This window comes from Macaca fascicularis, chromosome 1, assembly GCF_037993035.2.
Source record: "Macaca fascicularis isolate 582-1 chromosome 1, T2T-MFA8v1.1".
NCBI lineage: Eukaryota > Metazoa > Chordata > Mammalia > Primates > Cercopithecidae > Macaca > Macaca fascicularis.
In genome coordinates this window covers 64330561-64355807 of record NC_088375.1, presented here as the reverse complement: position 1 = coordinate 64355807, position 25247 = coordinate 64330561, and the positions used below count along the sequence as shown (strand labels likewise).

Here is a 25247-nt window from a genome sequence, read left to right as displayed (position 1 = left end):
TGACCATAGCTCACTGTAACCTCAAACTCCTAGGCTCAAGCCATCCTCCTACCTCAGTGTCCTGAGTAGCTAAGACTACAGGTGCGCACTACCATGCCCAGCTGATTTTTTTGTTGCTGTTGAAACACAGTCTCTCTATGTTGCCCACGCTGGTATCAAACTCCTGGCTTCAAGTGATCCTCCCACTTCAGCCTCCCAAAGTGCTGGGATTACAGGTGTGATTCACCATGCCCAGCCTGGGCTTTAGGACTTAAGTATATCATTTTTGGGGAAAGCCCAGTTCAGTCCACAACATGGACCCTCCCTGGGCCATATTAGGAGCACAGAGCCCTTAGGCCCAAACAGATGGCGGTTTCTACTGGAAACCTTCTCCAGAGATCACAGTGGGCTGGCAGGACAGGACGGGGAGGCTAGGGAGTGGTAAACTGAGGCCAAGGTGGCCTGCCTACCTCCACCAGGTGTGCTCCTGAGCTTCACAGTCCCTGAAGGTGGTTACTGCCAAGGTCACCTCAAACATGGCCCACAGGCCATCGTGGCCTGTGCTTGGAGATGGCATTACTTCTTTCCCTTTAGCCCTGAGGAGGCAAAGTGGAACTACATAGGAGTTCCACAGCTAGGAGACTTTTTCCAAAATTCAGAAGCTACAAACCTCCCCTTAATCCCCAGGGCTGCCAATGTTAGTTTTTGCCCCACCCCAGTTGCCAAATGCACACACACACAGAGGCACACACATGCACCCTCTGCCGTGTGGCTGCATAGCCCAAGTGGCTGTTTTCTGAACCAGAAAACGGGTATGTTGATAAGAACTTATTCTGTTGATAAGAAACCCTTAAGGCCCTTTCACCCCAGAGTTGCATGCAAGATACAGAAACAACACAGAACTCTCCACTTAACTCTCCCTGCCTCCAGCCCAGGTCAAGGCGTGGGTGAGGGCGAGGCAGGCACCGAGGTGACTGAGCCCGGATGACAGCAGAGCTACCAGCCTCCCCTGTGGTCAATCCCAGGTCAGTGAACAGCAGCTTCTCACTCTGCATGGACAAAGCAACTTCTGATGCCTGAGGGAAAGCAGGACAACTTCTGAATCCAGGAACCTATGTCCATTCTCTGAACACTGCTAGGCCTTTTTGAAGAAAGCCAATCTTACAGCAAACCTTAACACCCCCTTCCCCACTCTCCCTGAGGACCAGCGGCCTATGCTATGATGTCATGGAAACAGATGGACTTTGAAGAAGGCGTGGCCTCCAGGCCCCGCTCAATTAGCTCTGTGACCCTGGGTAAGTTATGAACTTCTCTGAGCATTAATTTTCTCTACCTTAAAATAGGAATCATAGTAGCCAGTTCCTAGGGCTACCATGAGGATTAAATGGGGTTCCTGATGTCAAGAACTACATAGAAGCCCTGGAAGGTGGAGGCTCCCAGTTAAGAGTTAATGATCCATCCCCTACCCTCTCCTTCCACTGCTCTGCTATGTGGATTCCTGAGTCTCACCAGCCTTAACCCTATAGGTATTTCCAAAACAAGCACACAAATCACTTTTAGTTTTAAGATAATTTTGTTCTTAGGCACTACAGGGAAATCTGAAAAAATAATATGCATTGGAAAATTACAATTTACCAAAGTTTTAAAAAGACAGGTATAAAGCTTGTCCTGATCCTCTTGAACAAGTCAGTGGGGACTGTCGTCATCTCATGGTGCCTATCTTCACTCCCTTTTCAAGGGGATTCTCCTTTAAGAATCCCCCATTTTTCCACTGGGTGGAGCCTCTGGGCTGGACTAGCTATGGCAGCTCTAAGACCACCCAGAGAGGGTCTCCAGTGCCCTCTGAGCACAGACCATCCCAAGCGGCTTTATTGATACCATCAATAAAGTAGTACCTTCTCATTTCCCCACATCCCCTTTAATACTGGAAGTTATTAACTTTGGTTAACAATTTTCTTTTCTGACACTAGAGTGAGATTTTAGAAGTTCAAATGTTGGAGGAGGGGTGAGTAGAAAAGCAGGGAGGAGGGATGTTCCGGGGGGCTGGCAGAGCCTTTCTGCCACATGGGGCAGGGTTACCCCTTGCAGACTCCAAGCAAGTACACCCAGCCACTCCCCACTGCAGGGAGCTGAGCCCTGGGGCCTCCAGCCCCCCACACCCTCACCCTGCAACCTCTACCCTGCCAGCTTCCCCAGCTAGGATACCCCCTCTCAACCTGGCCCCAAGATGTCCCTTCAGACTCAGACTCTCATACAATAGACACAGTCGTTCCCTCTGCAGCCTCACCGCCTGCTCCAGATCTCCTCGGCCACAATTCCTGAATGCGACCCTTTCTGCAGCCCTTTGCTGTGGGCCCTGCTCGAGTTTGGGAAGCCCATTCACTGGCAAGCATTCAGAAAGGGACTACTATGAATTGGTTGAGTGACTAAAGGAAGGAATGGTTCTCTGCCTTTTGCTGAAGTGGAGAGACCAGAGTGCGAGTGCTGATCCAACCCCAGGCCGGGGTCCTGACTCTCTACTAGCCTTGGTTTCCTCATCTGTTGAGTGGAGATGATAGCAGTACAGTTGTTGAGAATTAAATGAGAAAGTTATGTAAATAACACCACAACGTTTGCTACATACTAGGAGTTCAATAATATTAGCTCTTCTTTTTACCTCCCTAACATCCAAGTCCATCTGGCCAGTGGCCGCAGCATCAGACATCCTCATCCCGAAAGCCCGTCTGTGCACACCCCATCAGTGCCCACTGACCTTCCTCCAGACCTTCACCTGTAGGTGCATCATGGTCCTAAGGAAAAGGTCTTGATCATCCTCAGAATGTCCATGGCTCCCCTCTGAGCAAGGGAGGCCCCAGGGCTCAACTCCCTGCAGTGGGGAGTGGCTGGGTGTACTTGCTTGGAGTCTGCAAGGGGTAACCCTGCCCCACGTGGCAGAAAGGCTCTGCCGGCCCCCTGGAACATCCCTCCTCCCTGTTTTTCTATTCACCCCTCCTCCAACATTTGAACTTCTAAAATCTCACTCTAGTGTCAGAAAAGAAAATTGTTAACCAAAGTTAATAACTTCCAGTATTAAAGGGGATGTGGGGAAATGAGAAGGTACTAATGAGAAGGTGGTATCAACTTCCTGCAGGAATTCATTCTGAGTGTGTATTTACTCATATCTAAATATATCATCATGAAAATGTTCATCATGCAGTTATTTATGACAACAAAATGCTAGAAATACCCCCACATCCATCTACAAAAGACTAGTTATAATTATATTTTGAAATGGAATACTGTGTAGCCATTACATAAGATGATGCATATTAATATTGGTCAACATGAAAATATGTCCACAGCATCGATCTAAAAAAGGAAAAAGGTTGCATTTTATGGTTTCAGTGATATAAAATCTATACATACTTACACATTATGCAGAGAAATGTCTGGAAGGCAGGTCATGTGTTTGCTTTGAGTGATGGGATTTCAAGTGCTTTTCCTACCTTTATAGTTTCTAAATTGTTTAAATTTTTATAATGAAAATATATTCTTTCCTAATGGAAAAATGCCACAAAAAGGGAACAAAGAAAAATCATGTACCCATACTGTGATGACCTCAGGTACCATTACTCAGAACCCACCATACACCAGGTATTCTACATGCATTATTTCATGTAATCCATACTATGACTGGGCAATTTGTGTTTCTACCCCAATTTTTAATTTGTATTTTATTGTATTGATTTTTTTGAGGCAGGGTCTCACTGTGCCACCCAGGCTGAAGTGCAGTGACGCGAACACGGCTCGCTGCAGCCTTGACCTCCCAGGCTCAAGTGATCCTCCCACTGAGTAGCTGGGATCATAGGCACACACCACCACACCTGGCTAATTTTTTTTGAAGGAAAATTTATATTATTTTAATTATTTTTATGTATGGAAAACTCAACAGTGTACATTTAACCCAATTTAGTGGCAAGTTCTTTAGCCTTTGCCTTTTTGAACTTAGCGATGTGAGCCACAGACTTGGGACCCAGGACATTGCCGCCCCAGTGATGGCGGATCTCATCGCATCTGTCATTGTAAATGGTCCTGATAGCTTCCACCAGCTTGGCCAAAGCGCATTCGTCTTCCGAGTTCACCTGTGTGAAGGCGACAGTTGTGCAGGTCTTCCTGTGGACTAGACGGCCCAGTCTTGCCTTCCCCTTGATAATGCAGTAAGGGACCCCCATTTTACGACACAGGGCAGGCAAGAAGACAACCAGCTCGATGGGATCCACGTCGTGTGCAATCACCACCAGCTGAGCTTTCTTGTTCTTCACCAAGGTGGTGACGGTGTTAACTCCGGCTCGAAGGACAGGTGGTCTCTTAGTGGGGACGTCCCCTTTGCCAGCAGCTTTCTTCTCGGCCAGGGCCAACGGCTTCTGCTTCTTCTCTCGCTTTTGTTTCTGGTCTGTACTTGTGGGCCAGCTTAAGCAGCTGAGTAGCTGTTTGCCATTAACCAGCTGAACTGGTTAATGGCAGGAGTCACTTTCAGCCCCTTATAGAGGATGGCTCTCTGCTGCTGCCACCTGATAGAGCGGAGCCATTTCACAAAGCAGGTGAGGTTTCTTTTGGGCTGGGTGTCCTGTCCAATGCCAAAATTCTTAGGCCTTTCTCAAACAGGGGATTCACCACTTTCTTGGCCTCCTGCTTCTTCATGACAGCAGGGGCCGGAGCCACCTGCTTCCCCTTGGCCTTCTTTCCTTTCAGCATCTTGGGTGGCGGGAGGAGAGAGCTATTTTTTAAATTTTTTGCAGAGACGAGGTTTCATGTTGCCCAGGCTGGTCTCAAACTCCTGGCCTCAAGTGATCTGCCTGCCTCGGCCTCCCAAAGTGCTGGGATTGCAGGTGTGAGCCACTGTGCCTAGCCACTGCTAATTTTTTTAAAATAGACTTTTTTGGAATAATGTTGGTTCACAGTAAAATTGAGCAGGAAATACAGAGAGTTCTTTATATCCTCTGCCCCTACATATGCTGCACAGCTTCCCCTATTATCAGCGTCCCCCACCAGAGTGATACATTTGTCACAACTGATGAACCTATACCGACACGTCATTATCTCCAGAGTCCATAGTTTACATTAGGGTTCACTCTTGGTGCTGTACAGTCTATGGCTGTGGACACATGTGTAATGACATACACCCACCATTATAGCCCCAGGCAGAGTAGTTTTGCTGCCCTAAAAACCCGCTGTGCTCCGCCTATTTATCCCTTCTTCCTTTCTAACCCTGGCAACCCCTGATCTTTTAACTGTTTCCGTAGATTTATCTTTTCCAGAATATCATATAGTCGGAATCATAAGATAGGTAGCCAATTTTCAGATCGGCTTTTTCACTTAGTACTATGCATTCACTTAGTATTATTTCCCTGTCTTTTTTTTTTTAATTAAAAAAATTGTGGGTACATAGAAGTTGTATATATATTTATGGGGTTCCTTGTCTTTTCATGGCTTGACAACTCATTTCTTCTTATTGGTGAATAATATTCCATTATTTGGATGACCATAGTTTATTCATCTCTTCACTTACCAAAGGACATCTTGGTGGCTTCCAAATTTTGGCAACTCTGAATAAAGTTGCTATAAACAACTTTATTCAGGTTTTTTTGTGGACATAAGTTTTTAACTCATTGGGTCTACTCCTATTTTAGAGATGGGGAAATTGAGACTCGAAGAGTTAAATGACCTTTGGCAGCCTCGTAGCTGGCGAGTGGCAGGGTGGACAGTGAAGATGCATCACACCTGGCTGCTCTTCAACAGCCCGTTCCTCAGAACCATCCCCTCCACTTACTCCTGGTCCCTACTCTGCACTGCGTGAGGCCAGGGATGGGCTTCATCAGGGATGGGAGTCAGGGTGGTCCAAGGCCAGCAGGAGCCTGGGTTGAAGGAAACTGGGAAAGGAGTGCTTTTTGCTCTGTCCTAGCAGGGAGCAGGGAGAGTGCCCCACCTGAGGTCTCTGTCCTGTCTCTGGAGGGCCTGAGATGTGCCACTTCACAGCTGTCCTCCAAGCTCAACCAAGTCACTCAGCCTTGGAGGCTGCCAGCATCCTGGGAGTTTCTGAAGCCACCCATACTGTCTGCCTGCTCTGAACTGGTCCTCCATCCATGACCCCTTTGTCTCTGGAACACCATATCTGGGAGACTTGGAACCACCCAGGCAGCAGCCAAAGGTTCTTGTCCTGAGGGCTCAGCTCTTCAGCCAAGTTCAGGCTCCACAAGACAGCAGGCTCTCAGCCTTCCCCACTCAAAGAGGCCCAGCCTCTGCAAACCCACTCCCTACAAAGCCGAAATGGACACCACGTTCCCAGCACCAACTGCCTCACAGATTGGCACCAGAGCACACCCACTTACCAGCCATACATCAGAAATCCTTACCCAGATGGTGGGATCCGTTGAAACACACTGTTTAACATATGCGATAGAGGTCTTGGAGAATGGGTGGAAAAGATGGAACACTCAGTCGGGAGCTGGGGCGTGGAATGAATCTGGACTCTGGAGTCACATGAATCAGAGTTTGAGCCTGAGCCCTCCCTCTAATTGGGTATGAGACACCCGGACAATTAACCTCAGTTAAGTATGGAATTTAGTTAGCCTCAATTTCCTCAACTGCAAATGGCGCTGGTAATATCTTTCTTGCTAGCAAATTTGTTGCCAAAATTAGAGAGTATATATGCAAAGCATCCAATGGCACCTGGCATATGGTAGGTGCTCAGTAAATGGCAGCTGTCATTTTCAATGCTGTGAGATGCCTGAGTCCACCCAGCTTCCTGTGGACTCAGCATGTGATGCCAGCCAAAAACCCTCTCAATTTTCAGGTCCTCTTCTAACGTATTAGGGTAAGAAGAATTGTGCAACTTTCCTGCTCCTCTGAGTTCCTCCCACCTGGTCCCACTTCCCTCCAACTTCTGCCTTTAATGGGTCCAGAGGAGTAAAGCAGGGGGCTGTTGGTGAGTGGGAAGGCAGAGAGACTGTGATAGTCAAGCCTGGAGGTCTGCAGCCATTGCCAAAATCAACACGATCTATAAGTTTTTCAAACTCCTGGCTAAACTCCTAGTGAGGCTGGCAGCAACAGAATGGAAACTCCTTACTCCAAGGGTCAGGCAGCCAGCTCAGGACATCTGTATCCTTATGTTTCCAGGAAGGAGGCGAACCCCAGCCTCTTGAGACCACTTACTGTAGTTCCTTGATTTAGAGGACAGACCACCTTGGGGGCATTCAGCATCCCGCAGCCCAACCCAGAGGGCCTGGAGGCACACAACTGCTCCCTCCCTCCACACTCCAACACACACACACACACACACACACACACACACAGTGCCAGAAAACAAGCCAGGAAGCAAACAGGAAAGCTCAATGTAATGGTAAGATGAGTGACCTGGAACTCTAAGGTCAGAGATGGCCAGCCGCTGCCTCACGTGCACAGGCAAGATGGGCAGCTGACACCCAGGGGCTGTCGTCTCTGTGGGAAGAGCCAAGAGGGGATGCGCCTAAGCATGCTCCAGTTTGGCTCAGATGCTGAGTTCCCATGTAAAACAGTGGGTTGGGGTGGAGGGCTTTATGAAAGGAGGCTCCTCCAAGGCCGGCGAGGAGGGAAAGTGCTGGAAACATGGGGTGAAGCTGGGAGCCTCTGCTGAACCGAGGCACAGGCAAGAGAGCCAAAGACCATCCCAAGATCCTGGTCTTTACTCTCTTCCAAAATGACTCTATCAGTTTTCTGTGTGGCAGGGCTGGGTGGGGTTGACATACACTTTTGAGCGGCCATTTGTACTAAAGGGAAAGGCATAAGATCTGCTCAGTTGTTGCTCAGAGACCAAAGCAGATATTAAAATTCTCTCTGGGGCCCTCAAGGTAGCTCACGCCGGTAATCCCAGCACTGTGGGAGGCTGAGGCAGGAAGATTGCTTGAGGTCAGGAATTTGGGACCAGCCTGGGCAACAAAACAAAACAATTAAAACAATTGTTTTTTTCTTTAAAACAAAACAAAACAAAACAACTCTACAAAACAATTAAAACCTTAGTCTGGGTGGCGGGTGGTGTGTGCCTGTAGACCCAGTTACTCAGGTGGGTGAGGTGAGAGGATGGCTCGAGCCCTGGAGTTCAAGCTTGTAATGAGCTACGATTGGTCCATTGTACTCCTGCCTGGGGAACAGAGTAAGACCCTGTCTCTTAAAAAAAAAAAAAAAAAAAAAAAAAAAAAAAAATTCTTTCTGGAACCTGGGTCCCAACGTATCAGTGATTTATTCTCCAAGCCACATTCCCAGGTAGGCTGGATGTGTCCCCTGTGCCCTCCTCCCAAACACACCCCGCCTGCCTGGCAGAACTTGGGCACCCTGGCTGGCCCGTAGGGGCACCATCCTGTCTCACGTAGGTGGGTGTGGGTGGGTGTGCCTTTCAGGCAGGCACATTAATCATCCATCTCCAACACAACCACACATCCCTAGGCTGAAAACACCAACAAAAGGAAGGTACTGTGGCCAGGCCAGGCTGGGCGTGTTGAGGTGGGGGTGTCTTGGGAGGAGCGGGCAGAGGAAGAGAGGGCAAGACAGTTCACAACAAGTTCACACAAGATGCAGGAAGTAAGAGGAGCGCCTGCCAGGCACCCAGGACAAGGGGGACAGGCCTGACCCCCGGCACCTTCTCCACATGGCCTGTTCCCACCATTTTTTTCTTTGGGGGTGCTGCAGCTTGAAGCATGTCCCCACTTTCTCTCTCTCTCTCTCTTTCTCTCTCTCTCTCTCTCTCTCTCTGTGTGTGTGTGTGTGTGTGTATTATAAATAAATGTAATAGTGTTGAGTCATTTTTAGCAAACTATGCTTCAACTTTAGACTGTATTAACTGACTCCCTGCTAGGACAATGTGAGAGCTCTCCTTCCCATCTCTTCTACCCCTATCCCTTGATGTTTCCTAATATCATATTACAGGTGCCCGCCACCATGCCTGGCTAATTTTTGCATTTTTAGTAGGGTAGGGTTTTACCTTGTTGGCCGGGCTAGTCTTGAACTCCTGACCTCAGGTGGTCTGCCCACCTCAGTCTCCCAAAGTGCTGGGATTACAGGCGTGAGCCACCACACCTGGCATATATTTTTTAATACATCCAATGTTTATAACGTTTCTATTGTTTTAACCATAGCCCACTGTTGTCTAAAATTAGCTTTACTTTTAAATGAATTCAGTCATCTTACAATAGCTAAACCTTTTTAAATTTCTTAAATTTTAATTCATTTTTGGCTTGACTACATTTTAGGGGGTTCTTTGTAATTTTTATATACATTATGTTTCCTGATGATGCTCTATGCCCCTTTAAGAGATGCACCTCTATTTGACCGACCTTCTTATACCATCGCACTGTGGCCTCATGCAGTACAGCTTGTTGATGACAGTGATGGCCGAGAGAAAATGTGGAGGGCGCAGAAAGAGGTGGGAAAGTCTGCAGGCCCTCGGTGCACATCACAGAGCAGCCCTGAGAATCCCCGCTTGGTCAAGAATGGTAAGAGGCAATCTATTTTGGGAGAAAGTGTAAAAGTAAATGGTTTGGGGCAGGGTGCTGGGGCGAGCAAACCAAACGGACCTCATTCCTCACGTGCAAGTGAATGTGAGAGATTTGTCACCTGGACCCTCCGACACCATATCGGGAAACGCTCAATTTGCATTTAGGGTATGGCCATGCAGAGAGAAGTGCAAAGACATAGCATAGTTTCTGAACAGGGCAATTAAATTATGTGTGACCATCAGGACACATGTACTCAGAGATACACAGGGAGAGAAGAGGGAACCTTTTTCTATGGTTCCATCTCCCCTCTTTCCACATCCACCCAGTTCCTAACCAGTCGTTCATTTGTGCACGTGTAGCCTGCATTCACTCACCATGTGCTGACTGAGGGCCTCCCATAGCTCACTGTTACAAAGCACAGGCAGTCACAACCAAGACTGTGTGTGACAGGAAGAAGTGTGTGAAAGGATTCGAGAGAGAGAAAGCGAGCTCAGTAAAGAGATATACTGGTTTGATCATCACCACAAAAGAAATCCTATTGCCAGGCACCTTAAGAAAATAAAAAATAATTTAAAACACTGTAGGCAGTTGGGTTTAAGGGAACTCAGCAAATAGCAACAAGCCCGTGGTATCCAAAGCCAGTGTGGAGCTGTCAGATACCCTCTCGGCCCCAGGCCTGCTCAGGAGGGGCCCCTCCTCTAGGCATGTGTCACTGTGCTCCGGGTGTAAGAGAGACAAAGCAGCAGAGGTCCCCCAGCCCTGGGCTCTGGGCCCTCTCAGCCATCCCTGGGGCCCCTGAGAAGACAGACGGAGGACCCTGAGTAGCTGACAAAGGATTTGGGCTGTAGAGGTGAGGGACACATATGGAAAGAGGAGGGGAGGGTTGCTTTTGTTTGCTTGTGTTTCTGTGTTTAAGGCAGGCAATCATCTCTGAGAAGGGGCAAAGGGCAGCCTAGCTTCTTGTTAGCCTGGAGTATATTTGTGGTAGTATGCCACAGACCCCAAAGATAAGGACAGCCAAATAGGATTGCAAGGAGACCTGGCTGGGCATATGCAAACTGCAGGATGGCAGATGAAGCTGGTACAGAAATACAGATATGAATGCACCGCAGGTATGCCCAGTTCTAGTGCCAGGAGGTAACAGGAGGCCAGGAGCAGGCAGGTTCAGTCCATCATGGGACAGCCAGGCTACTACATCCAACTGGTTTTTCCACACCTGCTTTGATGTCACTTGCAGCCATTCAAAATGCCAATCATCAACTGGGCGAAAGCAGGCTTTTTTGCAGTGAGAAGGAAAGTAAATAGATTATGTCAGAGGCCCTCTCTCCTGGAGACACACAAAGGCTTCTTTACAGCTGCATCGCTACAGCCAGGACCACCAGAGACTTCTGGAAAGACCCAGGCCTCTTTCCCGCAGACCTCCCAGCAGCCTTTTAAAATGACATATGACTTGCTCCTTGGTGACATGCTTGCTTAGCTCCTAAAGATACCCAGTGGGCTAATCTAGCTCTGCCTGTTAATTATGTGATGCAGTAAACTCAATGATAGGAATTTTTCCAGGGAATGTGTTTATGAGTTTATGTCTTTCCTCTACGTTTGCCTGGGCAACCTTCAAATCCCATCTCTCCCGCTGAGATGCAGGCAGTCCACCCTGGCCCAGGTACAATGGAGGAGCAGACAACCATGCTGCAGGCTTGCCCCAGTGACCTATGGGGAGCAGTTCTGAAAAGTCTTCCTGGGAGCACTCAGCACCAGCAGCTCCCAGTGCCGGGCTTTCTATGCACCAAGCATGGTTTCAACTGTTTGACATTTAATCCACCCCACACCAGTTGGGATTTTCTGCACTATCTTATACTTGGAAAAAATGAGGCTCAGAGAGGCTAATCTGTAGGAGAAAGGCCCTACAGCCAGAAAGTGGTAACTCCAGGATACTGACTCAAGGCAGCCTGACTCCAAGCCTGTTTTCTTTTCTCTCTCTCTCTCTCTCTCTTTTTTTTTTTTTTTTTTTTGAGATGGAGTCTCGCTTTGTCACCCGGGCTGGAGTGCAGTGGCACGATTTTGGCTCACTGCAACCTCTGCCTCCCAGATTCAAGCAATTCTCCTGCCTCAGCTTCCCAAGTAGCTGGGATTACAGGTGCCCATCTCCTTGCCCAGCTAATTTTTCTGTTTTTAGTAGAGACGGGGTTTTGCCATGTTAGCCAGGCTGGTCTTGAACTCCTGACCTCAGATGATCTGCCTGCCTTGGCCTCCCAAAGTGCTGGGATTACAGGCATGAGCCACTGCACCTGGCCACCAAGCACGTTTTCTTAAATGCCACACTCCAGGCTGCGAGTGAGTTAGGATATTCCAGACGTCCACAGTCTGCAGTCCACCTTTCCCATCATCGTGAGCATCCTGTCTTCTCCCCTCCTCTGTTGTCAATTAAGCCCAAATGCTAACACAAGTTAAGCAAGCCCATTGCAGCCACAGTGCAGTATGTGCCCTGACCTTAATGCTACCACTTCAGCCCTGATTGATTTTACTTAAATCTATAACTCCTTGGGCTGAATAGCAAAGGAGCAAGGAAATGATCTGTTGAATAATTCTTAGAGAGTAAGGGAGGGGGAAAGAGAGGATGAATACCAACATGCTCGTGAGCATTTAAATTGAGGAACTCGGTGTCCAATTCTCTTCTCAGTGAAGGTCACAGTATGTATTAGGCTATCGATGAGGATAAATTATTCAGGCTGGCTAAGGAATATTTGTCTCCAAATGGGGATTAGGTCTAGTTCAATTAAAATTTCCACTTCTCAAGAGGGAAAGCCTTAATCAGAAAAGTCATATTTTTCATAGTCAAGATCCTATTGTTTTTTAAAACTCTGCTTCCAAAAACTTAGCCCAGAGATGGCACTTCATTTTAGTCCCATTCCTACGACTTAGTGTGGTGCCCTGCCTAGATCCCCGCTGATTCTTGAAAGTATATGAGAGAAGTATAGAGAAAAATGGGGACAGGGGGCCCAAGAAAAGTGTGTATGTATGCCCCAAAGAGTGCCAAGCGTTAAAGAGAAGTGGGTTCCAGACCCGGCCAGATGGCAATGACCTTCAACGGGGGCCTTACTTGTGTGAGCTGTCTCATCTGTGAAACAGAATAATCCCCTTCCCATTCCCACCACACCAGCATCTGGAGGAAATAAATGATAGTGAAGGCAAACAAACGTAAATGCTCTGAGTCTTTAGCAGAGAGTGCTACAGAAATGTAAGATGCTGTGGACAGCATGAGACAGCGGAAGGAATCCAAGGCTGGAAGGCACGTGCCCAGGGTTCCTGGTCCTGGCACTGCCACCAGCAGACTGCCTTTTGTTGGTCCTAGCTTTCTTTCATTGGAAAAGGGGCATGGGATGACCTAAGGTCCTATGATGATTTGGATTGCAGTTGTCTCTGCCTCTTATCTTTCACTCACTGCTATGCCATCCAGTTATCCTTCTTCAAGCAAGGACTGTTCTCGCCCTAGTTAGTGCTCAGGAGAGGAATCAGTGGTCTGGCCACTTCCCGAGGCCAGGGCTCCTGTCCAGCTGTGTTCTGCCCAGCAGCCTCCAGCCCCGTGCAGCCTGCACCTTCACTAACTCTGCAGGTAAGAAGCCTTTGCCTGGGAAACGTCACTGCTCCCCGGTCCTCAGAAGGCTGATTCAGCAGCTCAGCAGGGTCTGAAGGGCTACAGGATAGGCAGAATGGAAAACAGTGGCCATCTGAGATACCCATATTCTGCCAGCTCAGTGATCCTGATTAAGACGACTGCTCGGCCCTAATTCTCAGCCAACAAAAAGTTGTTAAAATCCACTACCAACTCAAGGCCTCCGAAACAGGCAGACCATGTCCTTTGGGTCTGGCTGTTCAGCCCATACCAGGCAAGGTGACAGTACCTAAGCCTTTTCTCTGTGGAATCAGGAGGGCCAAGGAGTAGTGCTGAATTCAGCACTAAATAGCAGACTGCCAGAAAGATCCTGTACTCCTTTTCCATGGGAGAGGCCAGGAGCAGAGGCCTCAGAACCCAAGCTCCCCCGACCAGATTGTCTTGGACCTACCCCGAGCCCTCCGGGCCCCGTTGCGGAACCTCTGCAGGATCTGGTGCTTTTTGGAGACCGAGTGGCTCTTCGGGAGCCTGCAGAAGAGCCGCTGGAGCTGAGCAGTGACCGTCCCAAAGCAGGCAGTGGTGGCCTTCTCCTCCTGGCCCTCAGTCATCTCAGCACAGGAGATCAATAGCTTTTCTCCGGGCTTGGCGTCAGGGGTGGAGTGCCGGGTGGGGGAGGGCTCCGGGGAGGGCCCTGGGCCTCGCATGACCCGGACAGTCACCTGGGCCCTCAGGCTCTGGTACACGCACCAACTGACTGACGATCCTTCTCTCTCCGCACTGAGGTCCTTTCCCCTCCACCTCCCCCAATGGAAAACTTTCTATTCCTGGGGCTTTTAGCTTGATAAGATAAAAATGCCCCCACCAAACAGGCTGCAGGGAAGAGCCTGCCCCGAGCCTCACTTCTCAGTCGTGCCTGTGAGTCTGAAAATCAATGTCTCCAAAGTTTCAGACGACAGAAGTGATCGGTTACCTCACACCACGTGCCCAGCCCAGGAGATCGTTAATGGATTTCTTTGGGGATGGTGGATTACTAATGCTTCACCAGCTGTACAGGCTCCTAAGGGACAAACTGGAGCTAATTCACATCCTCCCGTGCTAAGCCCAGGTGGGGGAAGGGCCCATAAGGAGGTGGTGTTGCTTTAAGAGGGTCAGGCCATTCATTTATTTGAGACTAGATACCTGAGCAGAAGAGGATGCGGGGTGGTAAGAAAAGGTCAGTCTCTCACAAAAGGGCAGAAATGTTGTTCTCTTGCCCCAAAACAGTACTCACAGGTGTTCCCTCAGTCTGACTCCTAGAATCTGCCAAGCCCTAGTAGAAAAGTTCTGGGAGGCCCTGTTGCCCAGTCCAAGACAGAAGACTGGTACCAGACAGGCAGCAGAGCCTTCCAGAAAAGCCACTAGAGAGGGGTGCCCCTCCCAGGCTGCCCAGAGATGACAGGACTCACCTGCCAACCACCAGCGGGGACCAGTTTAACAGGAAGGAGGGACACTTGCTCTTTCTTTTTTTTTTTTTGAGGCAGGATCTTGCTCTGTTGCCCAGGTTGGAGTGCAATGGTCCAATCATGGCTCATGGCAGCCTCGACCTCCTGGGCTCAAGTGATTCTCTCACCTCCCAGCATGTAGCTGGGGCTACAGGCGGGCACCACCACATCCAGTTAATTTTTATATTTTTTGTAGAGGTGGAGGTCTCACCATGTTCCCCAGGCTGGTCTTGAACTCCTGGACTCAAGAGATCATCCTGCCTCAGTCTCCCAAAGTGCTGGGATTACAGGTGTGAAGCCACCATGCCCAGCAGGGACACCTCTCCCTTAACCAGAGGAAGTGCACCTCAGAGGAATCACACACTTGCAGAATCTCTTGTGGTAGATGCACTTACACGTCTGTGCTCAGATGCCACCCTTCCTCAGTGGCAGACTGGTTCTTTCTCCCTAATGCTTCCTCAGGGAGAAGGGAGCTGCCCATAGCCTTTGTTGTGGCCCTCTCTAGTTTATCAAGCAATTTCTGTACCAGAAGAAGGGCATAAGCAAGTCCAGGTCCTGAAATGACACTTGGGACCATCAAGCCAGGGGTGGGAGCCAAGTTCCTTGCCCCGCTGTAACTCTAGTCCTTGCACCCAAGATCTCCAAGAAGGCCCAGGAAGTCCTGCCTGGCTGAGCACAGGCAAGGTCTCATTCCCATCCCTGCCCTCAAAGAAGAGAACATGGGGCTCCTGGGGGAACTTTAAAATGTGAGTCACGGCCAGGCGTCGTGGCTGACACCTGTAATCCCAGGGCTTTTGGAGGCCGAGGCAGGTGGATCATGAGGTCAGGAGATTGAGACCATCCTGGCTATCACGGTGAATCCCCATCTCTACTAAAAATTCAAAAAAATCAGCCGGGTGTGGTGGCATGCACCTGTAGCACCAGCTACTCAGGAGGCTGAGGCAGGAGAATCACTTTAACCCAGGAGGCAGAGGTTGCGGTGAGCCAAGATTGCGCCACTGCACTCCAGCCTGAGCGATAGAACAAGACTCCATCTCAAAAAAAAAAAAAGAAAGAAAGAAAGAAAGAAAAGAAAAAGGCACGTGTAATGTGGGGAAATCCCTTCCGAATGCCCCGTTTGGGCTGCAGAATATGCTGACCTCACTTCTCTTTTCTCCTCATCACTGAGCTGTTCTTTGACAGGTTAAGTCATTGGGAAAGACAACAGGAAAGAACTGGCAGAGTCTGGAGATGGGGCTTTCAGAAGCTCTAGGATCTTCACTCCTGACCTTTGGAAAACTAGATAGATTTTTCTACTGTAATGATGGTCTGGGAGGAGAACTACCTAGAGGCAGGGAAATGCCTGCAATGACCTCTTGCTGTCTCTAACATCTAAGTGATGACTCAAGGACCTCCATGCTGGAGGCAAGTCCGGCCAAAGTCTGGCATAATTTGAAGCAACAACCTTCACCATCTTACTTGCTGGGGTACAATATATTATCACCCTATTTTATATGAAAGTTACCTCTAGATGGCTTTTAAAAAACACTCATCACTAGGATAGACATTCATGGACAATATGCTCAACATTTCTCTCAAAACTCTCATGTTACAACTGGAATCTGTTGTTCCAGTTGAATAATAAGACATCTCTGAAGTTTTGTTTGGGGGGGGAGGTTAATACCTTCTTCAGATGCAAAAAACCCACATAATTCTTTCAGCAGAAACCACGAAGTCTGCAACTTCCATTCAACTTGGGTAGAAAAAACAGCCTCCTGCAAATCAGCAAGAAAAATAAGCAATGGTACCTGCTCCCAAATAAGAGATGGACCTGGAGAAATATACAGAGTCAGAGCTGGCTTAGGGGTGGGAGGTTTCCCCAGATGTACTGTTTCTCGTGGGGCCACATCGCTGCCTGAGATTAGAGCCAGAGGTCCATTAGGCAACCTCAGATTATTGTCCAGTCCCTTTCCATCTCTTCTGCACCCTAGCTGTCCGCTCTAGCATCCAGTCTGTTAATTTCACTTTGGCCCCTGACTAGTCCTGTGTCATGAGCTCTGACAGCTGGGCCATGGCAAGAAGGAGGAGTGGAACAGAAAAAGATCCTCCATCTGCATTTCCAGGCCCACCCCCTTCACACACTGAACACCTATGGAGTGAGGTGGGAATGGGGAGAGACACACTTGTTTCTTTCATCTTAAGATGTGGAAAAACTTCACCCTTTGTCTAAAGATCTCATGATTTACACATGAAGACGATCACTTTAGAAACTGATTGTTGAAAATCAGCTTAAGTGGAGCCAACTCTCAATTACCCAGCCCTGGCTGATTCTCTAGCTTGCATATGGCTCACCTTCCTTTTTTTTCTGTACCTCCCTTTTTGGACATTTCCGCATTCACTGGCAGAAGGGCAGCAGATGAATAAGTGAACTCAACTAACTTGCGTGATCAATGATGTTAGTCTAAGGCAAAATGCCGTGCTGGGTTCTGGTGCTGGTTTTGCTACTAATGATCTGGGTTATCTTAGTGAAGTCATTTGACTTCCCTGAATGCTGTGTTTCCTCATCTATGAGATGGCCCTGATTACATCAGCTCTATCGACCAAACAAGAGAACTGCAATCCTGACAGAAGCAGTGCATATCAAATGGCCTTAGTGACGGCCAAGTGCAACAGTTATTTCTGCTCCGACAGTTTCTTTGCATTCTCAACTCTTCCTGTTCCATGTGAATATTCTCATCCTAGCAGGTTCACAGAATGCCAGCTTGTATCTTCAGCAAACACAATGGTAATTCTTTTCCAGTTCTAGCGTCCAGTAGAAACAAAACATAAAAGGATTTTTAAAAAGTAAGAACATCGCTCTTCTTTTTGGCCTGACTTTCATGAAAACCTGGAGTCTGATTTCTTAAAGGTCTGTGTAAGCCACGATTTAATTTTCTAGGAGCCCCAGCCAATGGCCACTGCAGACATCTAAATAAGACCTGCCCCACCCTGGAAATATGTTTGTTCAAAAAACAGGAATGGGGAGCACACAGGATAACATCATCACCTCAGAAGAAGGTGGCACACAGGCCCTCCACTGAAGAATAAACCTGTCACAGGTAAATGTCATACTCAGCCATCCACTCACCTGCTCGGTGCCACACAAAAATGAACAGACTGCTCTTTCCAACACTACCCTCTTGCAGACCCTCAGCATGCACATCTTGCACTCCCCCTCAACCCTCTGCCCCATGCCCTCGAATGGGGCCAGGGCAGTAGTTATAGGTAGGAAAATCCGAAAGAAAATCTGGGACGTGCTACAATTCCCAGGGGTCACCAGACTCCTCAGCCAAAGTGAGGCGTTCTCCCCTGGGAGGCTGGACACATGCTACGACACCCGGAGGGACCCCACTGCTCTTCCTCCTTCCTCTCCAAAAAGGGCAAAAAAAGAGAATCAAACCTCAAAGATTTCCGGATGGGTACATCTCTCACAAACCTTTGTGTACTCCAGGAACCACAGGCATGCTAGAACAGGCCCGGCATGGCCTTGTGGCCACTTCAGCCAAAGACCACACCACGGAGAGTTCTTGGGGTCTACCAGGCTCTGCCTGAGTCTCCTCAGCATGGTTATGAGTGCTTCAGAAAAAACTCAAAGTCACTTCCCCAGGTCTGAGTCAAGATAGTCTTGACCTTGGGGTGGGGCAACCCCTGACTGCTCCCAAGCTCCGACCTTATTCCATTTAAACCAGTGCCCCCAGGGAACCCAACCTTCTGCCTGGTCTAACATCATCACCTCAGCCTCCTTGCTGTTTCCCCTAAGCCCCAAAACTGGCTCTGTTCCCCTTCCGACCCTGAGATCCAGCCCGGAACATGTGGAGAGAGGCTTGCCAAAACTCTTGGAAAAAAACTGAAAATGACTAAATGCAAAACCATCTCCCCAGTCAGGCCCGGCCTTCCCAGCTGCCGCCAGCCCTTCCCCACCCAGCCTTGGAGAGTCAGAAAGAGCCCCGCGGGAGGGGCAGGTGCCCAGAGTCAGCAGAGAGGGAGCGAGACCCTGCAGGGGGGCAGAAAACATCCTGCCACCAGCACAGACCCAGGTCTGCAAGCTTGTGAGAAGGACATTGTACCAGCTGGCGCTGACTGAGCCCCAGGAACATGGTTCCCTCAGAAGGGCTGGGGGTGGGGAACTTGCATGCTTTGCACACTCACAAATACTCACCCACCCAAGGATACTCACCTTGCCATCTGAGGAATGCGAACAGGAATGGCCTCTGGTGAGGCCAGAGATGTGTTTACAGGTTCCTCAGCAGCCTTCATAGTAAGCTTGGGCAGGGCAAGAGTGCCAGCAGCTGCCCTCCACGGGGAAACTGAGGGATGAGGGGTGGGTGTGGGAGCCAGAGAGAGCCCTGTGGGAGAACACTGGGGTGCAGGAGCTGGGACCCACCCATGGCCATCCCATCTCAGGTAACTGCCTCTCACACAGAGGTGCTGGATCTGAAGCCCAAAGTGGAGGAAATGGCTTGAGGGCCTGAGACATCACGACAGCCTTGAAGACCTGTCAGAATGAGGCCCGCCCGAGAGGTTCTAACTTTACCACTGTCCCTGGCAAAGCCAGCAAGTAACCTCTGACCAGGTAACTCCCTTTCAACTGAGCTAAGCATCCCTGTATCCCTGTATTCTGACCTCATGGAGCTATTTTGAGCATGAATGTAGCAGCGGGCATGAAAACACTTTAGGCTCTTCAGGGAAAAGACACTATTGACATGCGAAGAATTCTTCTTGTGCCCATTCTCAGACCTGGACTCGGCCTTGCGGCAGCTTCTCCTGAGCTCTGGCCGCAGATCTGCTCACACTTCACAGGAAGTGGCTCCCTGACAGGATAAATTCACTCTCCTACCCAGCAGGGCCCTTGGGACTGGGCTGGGGGCTGTCTTTTCTTTGTTACTCAGGGACTACCTGCCAGGCTTGGCACAGGCTGGCTCGCCCGTAGAACTGGGGAGAAGAGAGAGGATAGCAGACCAAACCCTCAATGCTGCGAGGAGATGTCAATTCCCTTCCACCTAATAACTCCGCAGGATCAGCAGGCAAACACACACGTTCATTACCAAGTCTAATTAGGCTGGCAGATAAGTGGCATTAATCATTTTTGACTGTACCTGGGATTCAAGCCCCCCACACTCCATAATCAGAAAATTTCATGCTCTGATGAATAGTGGGGAAAATTAAGCGCACATTTAATCCTTTCACTTTCATCTTTTGATAAGACAGGAAGCAGGGAGGAGAGGAAAACCGGGCTGCAGCGTGGGGAGCTCAGAAGGCCTCTTTGAAAGCATTCCAGGTCCTTTCCCTGGCCCCTAACACACACATCCTCCAACAGGACCTTGCCCAAGAAGAAGACCCCAATTAGAGCCAGGGGTAGGAGAGGGCTTGGGAGTGGGGGATTCCCACAATCTTTAACAACAAAATATCCATTTCTGTGCTTCATTTTCTTAAACTCTAAAGCCAAACATGGGGCTAAATCAAGGAAAACACACACGACACACTCAGTGCTGCTGGGTGCACAAATACCTTCCAAGTGCCGAAGGTAAATAAATACAGAAGCCGCCAGAATAACACAGGATGATTTCTGAGAGGCCTGAAATGCAGACCTTTCTCTGCTACAGGAAGAATCAGTGCCGATGTCCTAGGAGCCTTTTTCACAAAGAATGCACAAGGGGGGGATGGGTCTGCAGGATCGGGGGCTGTCACGCAGGTGCTTCCAGCTGTGCAGAAAGTGCAGAAAGTAGAGTTGAACCCAGCCAATAGTGCAGCAGCAAGACTAGAGAGACCGGACTAGAGGCCTTGGGAGACATCAGCCATTCTTAATAAGAATAGTCCCGGTGCCCTTCCCTGAGGGCTGCATGGCAGGGCCTTGTATTCACAGCATCATTAAAATCTATCACAGAGTCGGGAGGTTAGAGGGCCTCCCTTTCAACCATGTAATTCCAATCACTTAACACTTCACAGCCCTGAATAACGCCCCCTCTGGAGAGAGACTCGGACTCCAGGAGCAGACAGGTGGCATCCACTGACAATGGTCAAGGTGTGTCTAAGCATCTCCAGGAGGGTTTGAGTAAGGCTTAGGTTTCTCCAAGTGCCAGACCATTCCCTGGTCCAGGATGGCTTACGCAGTCACCAAAATGAGATGAAAGGTAAAAGGCCACCTCCATGCACCTTCTACAGAAGGAAGAGGAAGGGACATCATCTGTAAGGGAAAGTCCCTGAGAACAAAGTCAAAGGGCAGCCAGTGAGTTTCTCTGGTTATTTGCTGTTGACCATTCCCCCGCTAGAATGCTAGAAATGCATTCTCACCATCACCACCACCCCTACCCCAAAACACACACATGTGCTCACACAACCTTTCGTTCTCTCTCTGTCTTTCCACATATCACCACTGGATTTCCTTCTCTATCTCACAACTATGATTTCTTTAATCCTAGAAATTAATATTAACTCTGAACTTCCCTGTTCACAAATCCAGCATTAACCAGAGCTTGGTTACAGACCTTGAAGTGGGGTAAGCTTAGGTTAGATGAACTTTTGCTAAAAAGGCAGACAGACAGTGGGAAGAGTGTTTTCCAAAATGTTTTCCTTACTAAAAGCCCCTTCTGCCAACATGGTTCCCACCCAGTGTCAGCCTCCTGGGCAGACAGATGTCACTCACATTCACATACCCAATGCCCTCCTGCTTGTTTCCAAGGGCAGGGATATTTCATAGCACAAACAAGCCATCGTTTTCATCACTCACCACGCGGTGAGACCCTGCTGTGTGCCTGGCACTCTGCTAGGTGCAAGTAACACAAAGACAAGGAGCCAAGGACTTTGTGGCCCCTATGCCAGGCACAGAAGGGTCTCCTCAGCCACAGCAGGACATCAGGTAGGAGTGGCATTTCTACAGAACGCCTAATACCCAAATTTTCTGGGATGCCTATGGCAGTCACCTCCCCACTTAGCTCAGCAACCAGGCAGAGCTTGCAAATTGTACTCACTGCTTCGAAAGGTAATCCTAGGAGGTGTCACGAGCCCAGACTAGTTGTTACAGCTGTGAGATGGGAGGGGACAATAACAATCATATCGAATTAAACATTCGTATTGCATTTTGCTAGGCCCTGTTCCGAGTGCCTTATGTATATTAATCCATTTAATTCTCACATTAACATGCTGAAGTAGGTAATATCATTATCCCCCTTTTTTTTTTTTTTTTTTTTTTTTTTTGGAGACAGAGTCTCGCTCTGTCGCCCAGGCTGGAGTGCAGTGGCGCAATCTCGGCTCACTGCAAGCTCCGCCTCCCGGGTTCACGCCATTCTCCTGCCTCAGCCTCCTGAGTAGCTGGGACTACAGGCGCCCGCCACCGCGCCCGGCTAATTTTTTGTATTTTTAGTAGAAACGGGGTTTCACCGTGGTCTCGATCTCCTGACCTTGTGATCTGCCCGCCTCGGCCTCCCAAAGTGCTGGGATTACAGGCGTGAGCCACCGCGCCCGGCCATCCCCATTTTTTTTTAAACAAGGAAGCAGAACACAGAGACGTCCGGGGGTAACATGGGGACTAAGTGGTAGTCAGGATTCAAACCCAGGGCTCTGGTTCCAGTCTGTACTCTTAACTACTGCATAGTATGATTTTTTAAAGTCCTATTTCTAACACTTGCTTTTCAAAATGAAGATAAAACAAAGCAACCCCACCATGGAATCAGACCCTTCAGCTTGAAGAAAGATGCTCCACGAGTTTGGCCTGCTATGTCTCCACCTGCCAGCCCTCATCTGCACATCAGAACGTTTCTCAACTTTTGCCATCCAGCCATAGGTTCACAATTAGTTAAATATTAATCATGACAAACAGAGACTCCTTTTTGTAGCCCCTTGATTCCAGTTTTGCTTTCTCTCCAGTGTTCAGACATCGTTAGTATTAAACCAACTATGTGGGGGGCCATGAGAGCCCAGGAAAGTAAAAACACCTCACCAAGTCACGCACAAAGTCAGAGGTACTGCCTGGGGGCCTGAGTCTTCCTGCCACTAGAAATGATGTATGACTTTATCAAAGGAGAACGACAATTCTGATGTGACATGATGATCAATTCATTTAATCATGGAGTATCTCACACAGGCACATACAAATACACACAAAGGTACCATTATCACCAAACCAGAAAAAGAAAATCACAAAACTATGTGCAAAATCTTCAACAAGTGATATAGTCCCCCAAAGTCTAACTACAAACTAGAATGCCAATGAAGCAGATTTCCTGGGATTCCAGCTATGATAAAACTCATTTCACTGAGGCTCCCGGCTCTCTGCCTGTGTGTAGGGGTTGTTGGATGCAGTAAGGGAATCTTGAAAGTGCAAAAGCTGCCGACACACCCAAGGGTAAGTTGCACTCGATTCTACTGCAGTCAAAGGCATTTACCAAAGGACAGCAGCCCCTCTACCCACAACATGTACCTCTACAAACCTTTGCTCCTTCCTTCTTAATTAGCACCTGAACTGGGAGTTCTGGTGGAGGAAAGAGCACCACCCACTTGCCCTTCCAATCTTTCCCTTCCAGTTGATCCAGGCTTAGAGTCTGAGCTCTATTTCCCTGCAGCCAGCTGCAGCGGGTGGCACACTGAACATCCTCGGCTGCAGACTGCAGGCAGAAAAAAGGTAGGCTTTTCCTGATGTGGAAATCGCTGCTGCTGTCCAACGCTACCGTTGGATGGGAGATGTAAGGCTGCTGTCATGGGGGAAGGGCCTTTGCTGAAAGATGCAAACCACAATCCATTTCCAGAGATGCTTGTTAGAGGCTGTGCCATTGTCTGTGCTTTGGGCTTCAGTTATTTGAAATATCATGTAAACACATGAACACATGGCTGTGGATATCCTCTGCTAAACACGCAAGAGCAAATGCCGGGGAGGGGGTGGACGGTGGACACCTATTAAAGGCATACGCACCCCTAACTGTAGGAGGAGAAAAATAATAAACCCCCAAGAAAAATGAAGATTAGCTCAGAAAATGTATACACTGGGGGCCCAGTGTTTTCTGGCTTTGAGAAGAGCCTGGCTCAGGAGGTGACTGGAGGGGCCTGAGAGCTGTGGAGATGAAGGGACCCTGTCAGGAGTTGAGTAATGTTAGAGCATGACGACTAGGGCAGGAACCCAGGAGGAGGAAGGGGAGGAGGCAGGGCACAGCCAAACATTGGAGCAGAGTCCAAAGGTTTGAGGGGCCAGAGGCGAAAGGCAGGAGGGGGCACGGGTTCAGGGTGACTTCAGGCTCTCTTCAGTCTCACAGCCTGCCTTTATCCGGAGCCTAACAAGGTCTCCTCCCTGTCCCAATAGGTACCCCTGGAGGAGAGGTCTGAGCCTGGAGGAGAGGTCTAGCGTTTTGTCAGTAACCCTAATAAGCAAGGGTCAAATGGTCATCTAACAGCAGTCTCACAACCCACTCCCAAGAACTCACAACGAAACCATGAGGGTGCACAGGGAGATGACAGAATGACCTTGTCGCTGAGGCCATCACCCACCCACCCCCCACAACCTGCGTGTGTGTGTGTGTGTGTGTGTGTGTAGGGCCGAGGCATGCACCTGTCAGGAGACAGGTATCTGTTAACTACCGCATAACCATACCTAGGCAGTGGGCAGGCACTAAAGGATACAGGGCAGGGAGCTAAGGAGAAGACTGTCCCCAGGGGTTACCTCCTTATGGTCGGGGCTCCCCTGGAGCCTGAGAGTGTAATGGCCCCTCTCTCCCTGCCCCAGGGCCCTACCAGTCCTTCGCCCCCAGACTGCGGTCTCCCCGCGCGCCCCTCCCCTGCCTTCACACTTACTAGCGCAGCGCAGCGCCTGCCGCAGCACCTCTCGTCCACACAGGTCACACCAGCCGGGGCCGCCCGGCAGCACCAATTCCGCGAAGCAGTGCCCCTCGCCTCGCTCCGCCGGGACTCGGGGATCCTGCGGCTGCTCGAAGATGCTCCTCACGTCGCGGGGTCGGGGCGCTCCAGGCCGCCGCCGCAGTCTCTGCTGCAGACCAGGCCGGAGCGGGCGAGCGGGTCGGGAGGCCCGGGTTGGGGGCTCCAGGTTCCCCCGGGCAGCCCTCCGGGCGCTGCGCCCCTCGTGCGCCCCGGGCGCAGTGGAGAGGGGCGCCGGGACACAGCGGCGGGAGGACCGGTCGGGGGGCGGCGGCGGCGGCTCGGGGCCGCTCAGGCTCTGTAGATAGTGAGGCGGCTCGGGGTCCAAGAGTATCGGGTACGGGCGCTGCCCGATGGCCGAGGACGCCATGGCCATGCCCGGCTAGTGGCTGTGGCTTTGGCAGCGGCGGCTTTGGCGACTGCGCTACTCCCGAGGCAGCCCCGAGAGAAGGGGCGGCCCCACATCAGCGCGCCTTTAAAGGGACCGCAGCCTGCTGGGCGGGGCGGGGGCGGGGAGAGTCGGAGTGGCAGGAAGAACTACCCAAGGGAACCACCGACGGACCGAGGGGTAGGGTCGGTGCGGGGTGACGTCTGCTCGAGTGTGGATTTGGGGGCGTCACCTGGAGCAGCTGCAGGATTCCGCAGAGGAGCGCCTCTGTACAGTACAGTTCAGAGGGCGCATTTCTGCGAGGGACCCTCGGCCTTCAGCCCTGCCTCTTTCCCTTGCCGATCACTTCCCCCAACACCAGGTCCACCCGCCACCCGCACCCTCACGCGCCCCGGGAGGGAGCAGGT

At 49.9% G+C, this 25247-nt stretch overlaps 1 protein-coding gene and 1 pseudogene across 2 annotated transcripts in view; both read right to left on the bottom strand.

Moving 5' to 3' along the window:
* RASSF5 (Ras association domain family member 5) overlaps nt 1-24903 on the bottom strand; it is a 79546-nt gene extending 54643 nt beyond the window's left edge. The window contains exon 1 of one of the 2 annotated variants that reach the window (XM_005540637.5): nt 24372-24903. In XM_005540637.5, coding sequence (XP_005540694.1) covers nt 24372-24828 — 457 coding nt within the window. In that variant the 5' untranslated portion in view covers nt 24829-24903. Of the gene's footprint in view, nt 1-13546; nt 14019-24371 lie in introns of those variants that run through there. The other variant, XM_065540921.2, reaches the window with a different exon arrangement.
* Nucleotides 3918-4735, bottom strand: LOC135969774 (large ribosomal subunit protein eL8 pseudogene; annotated as a pseudogene).
* Nucleotides 24904-25247: the final 344 nt, after the last annotated feature.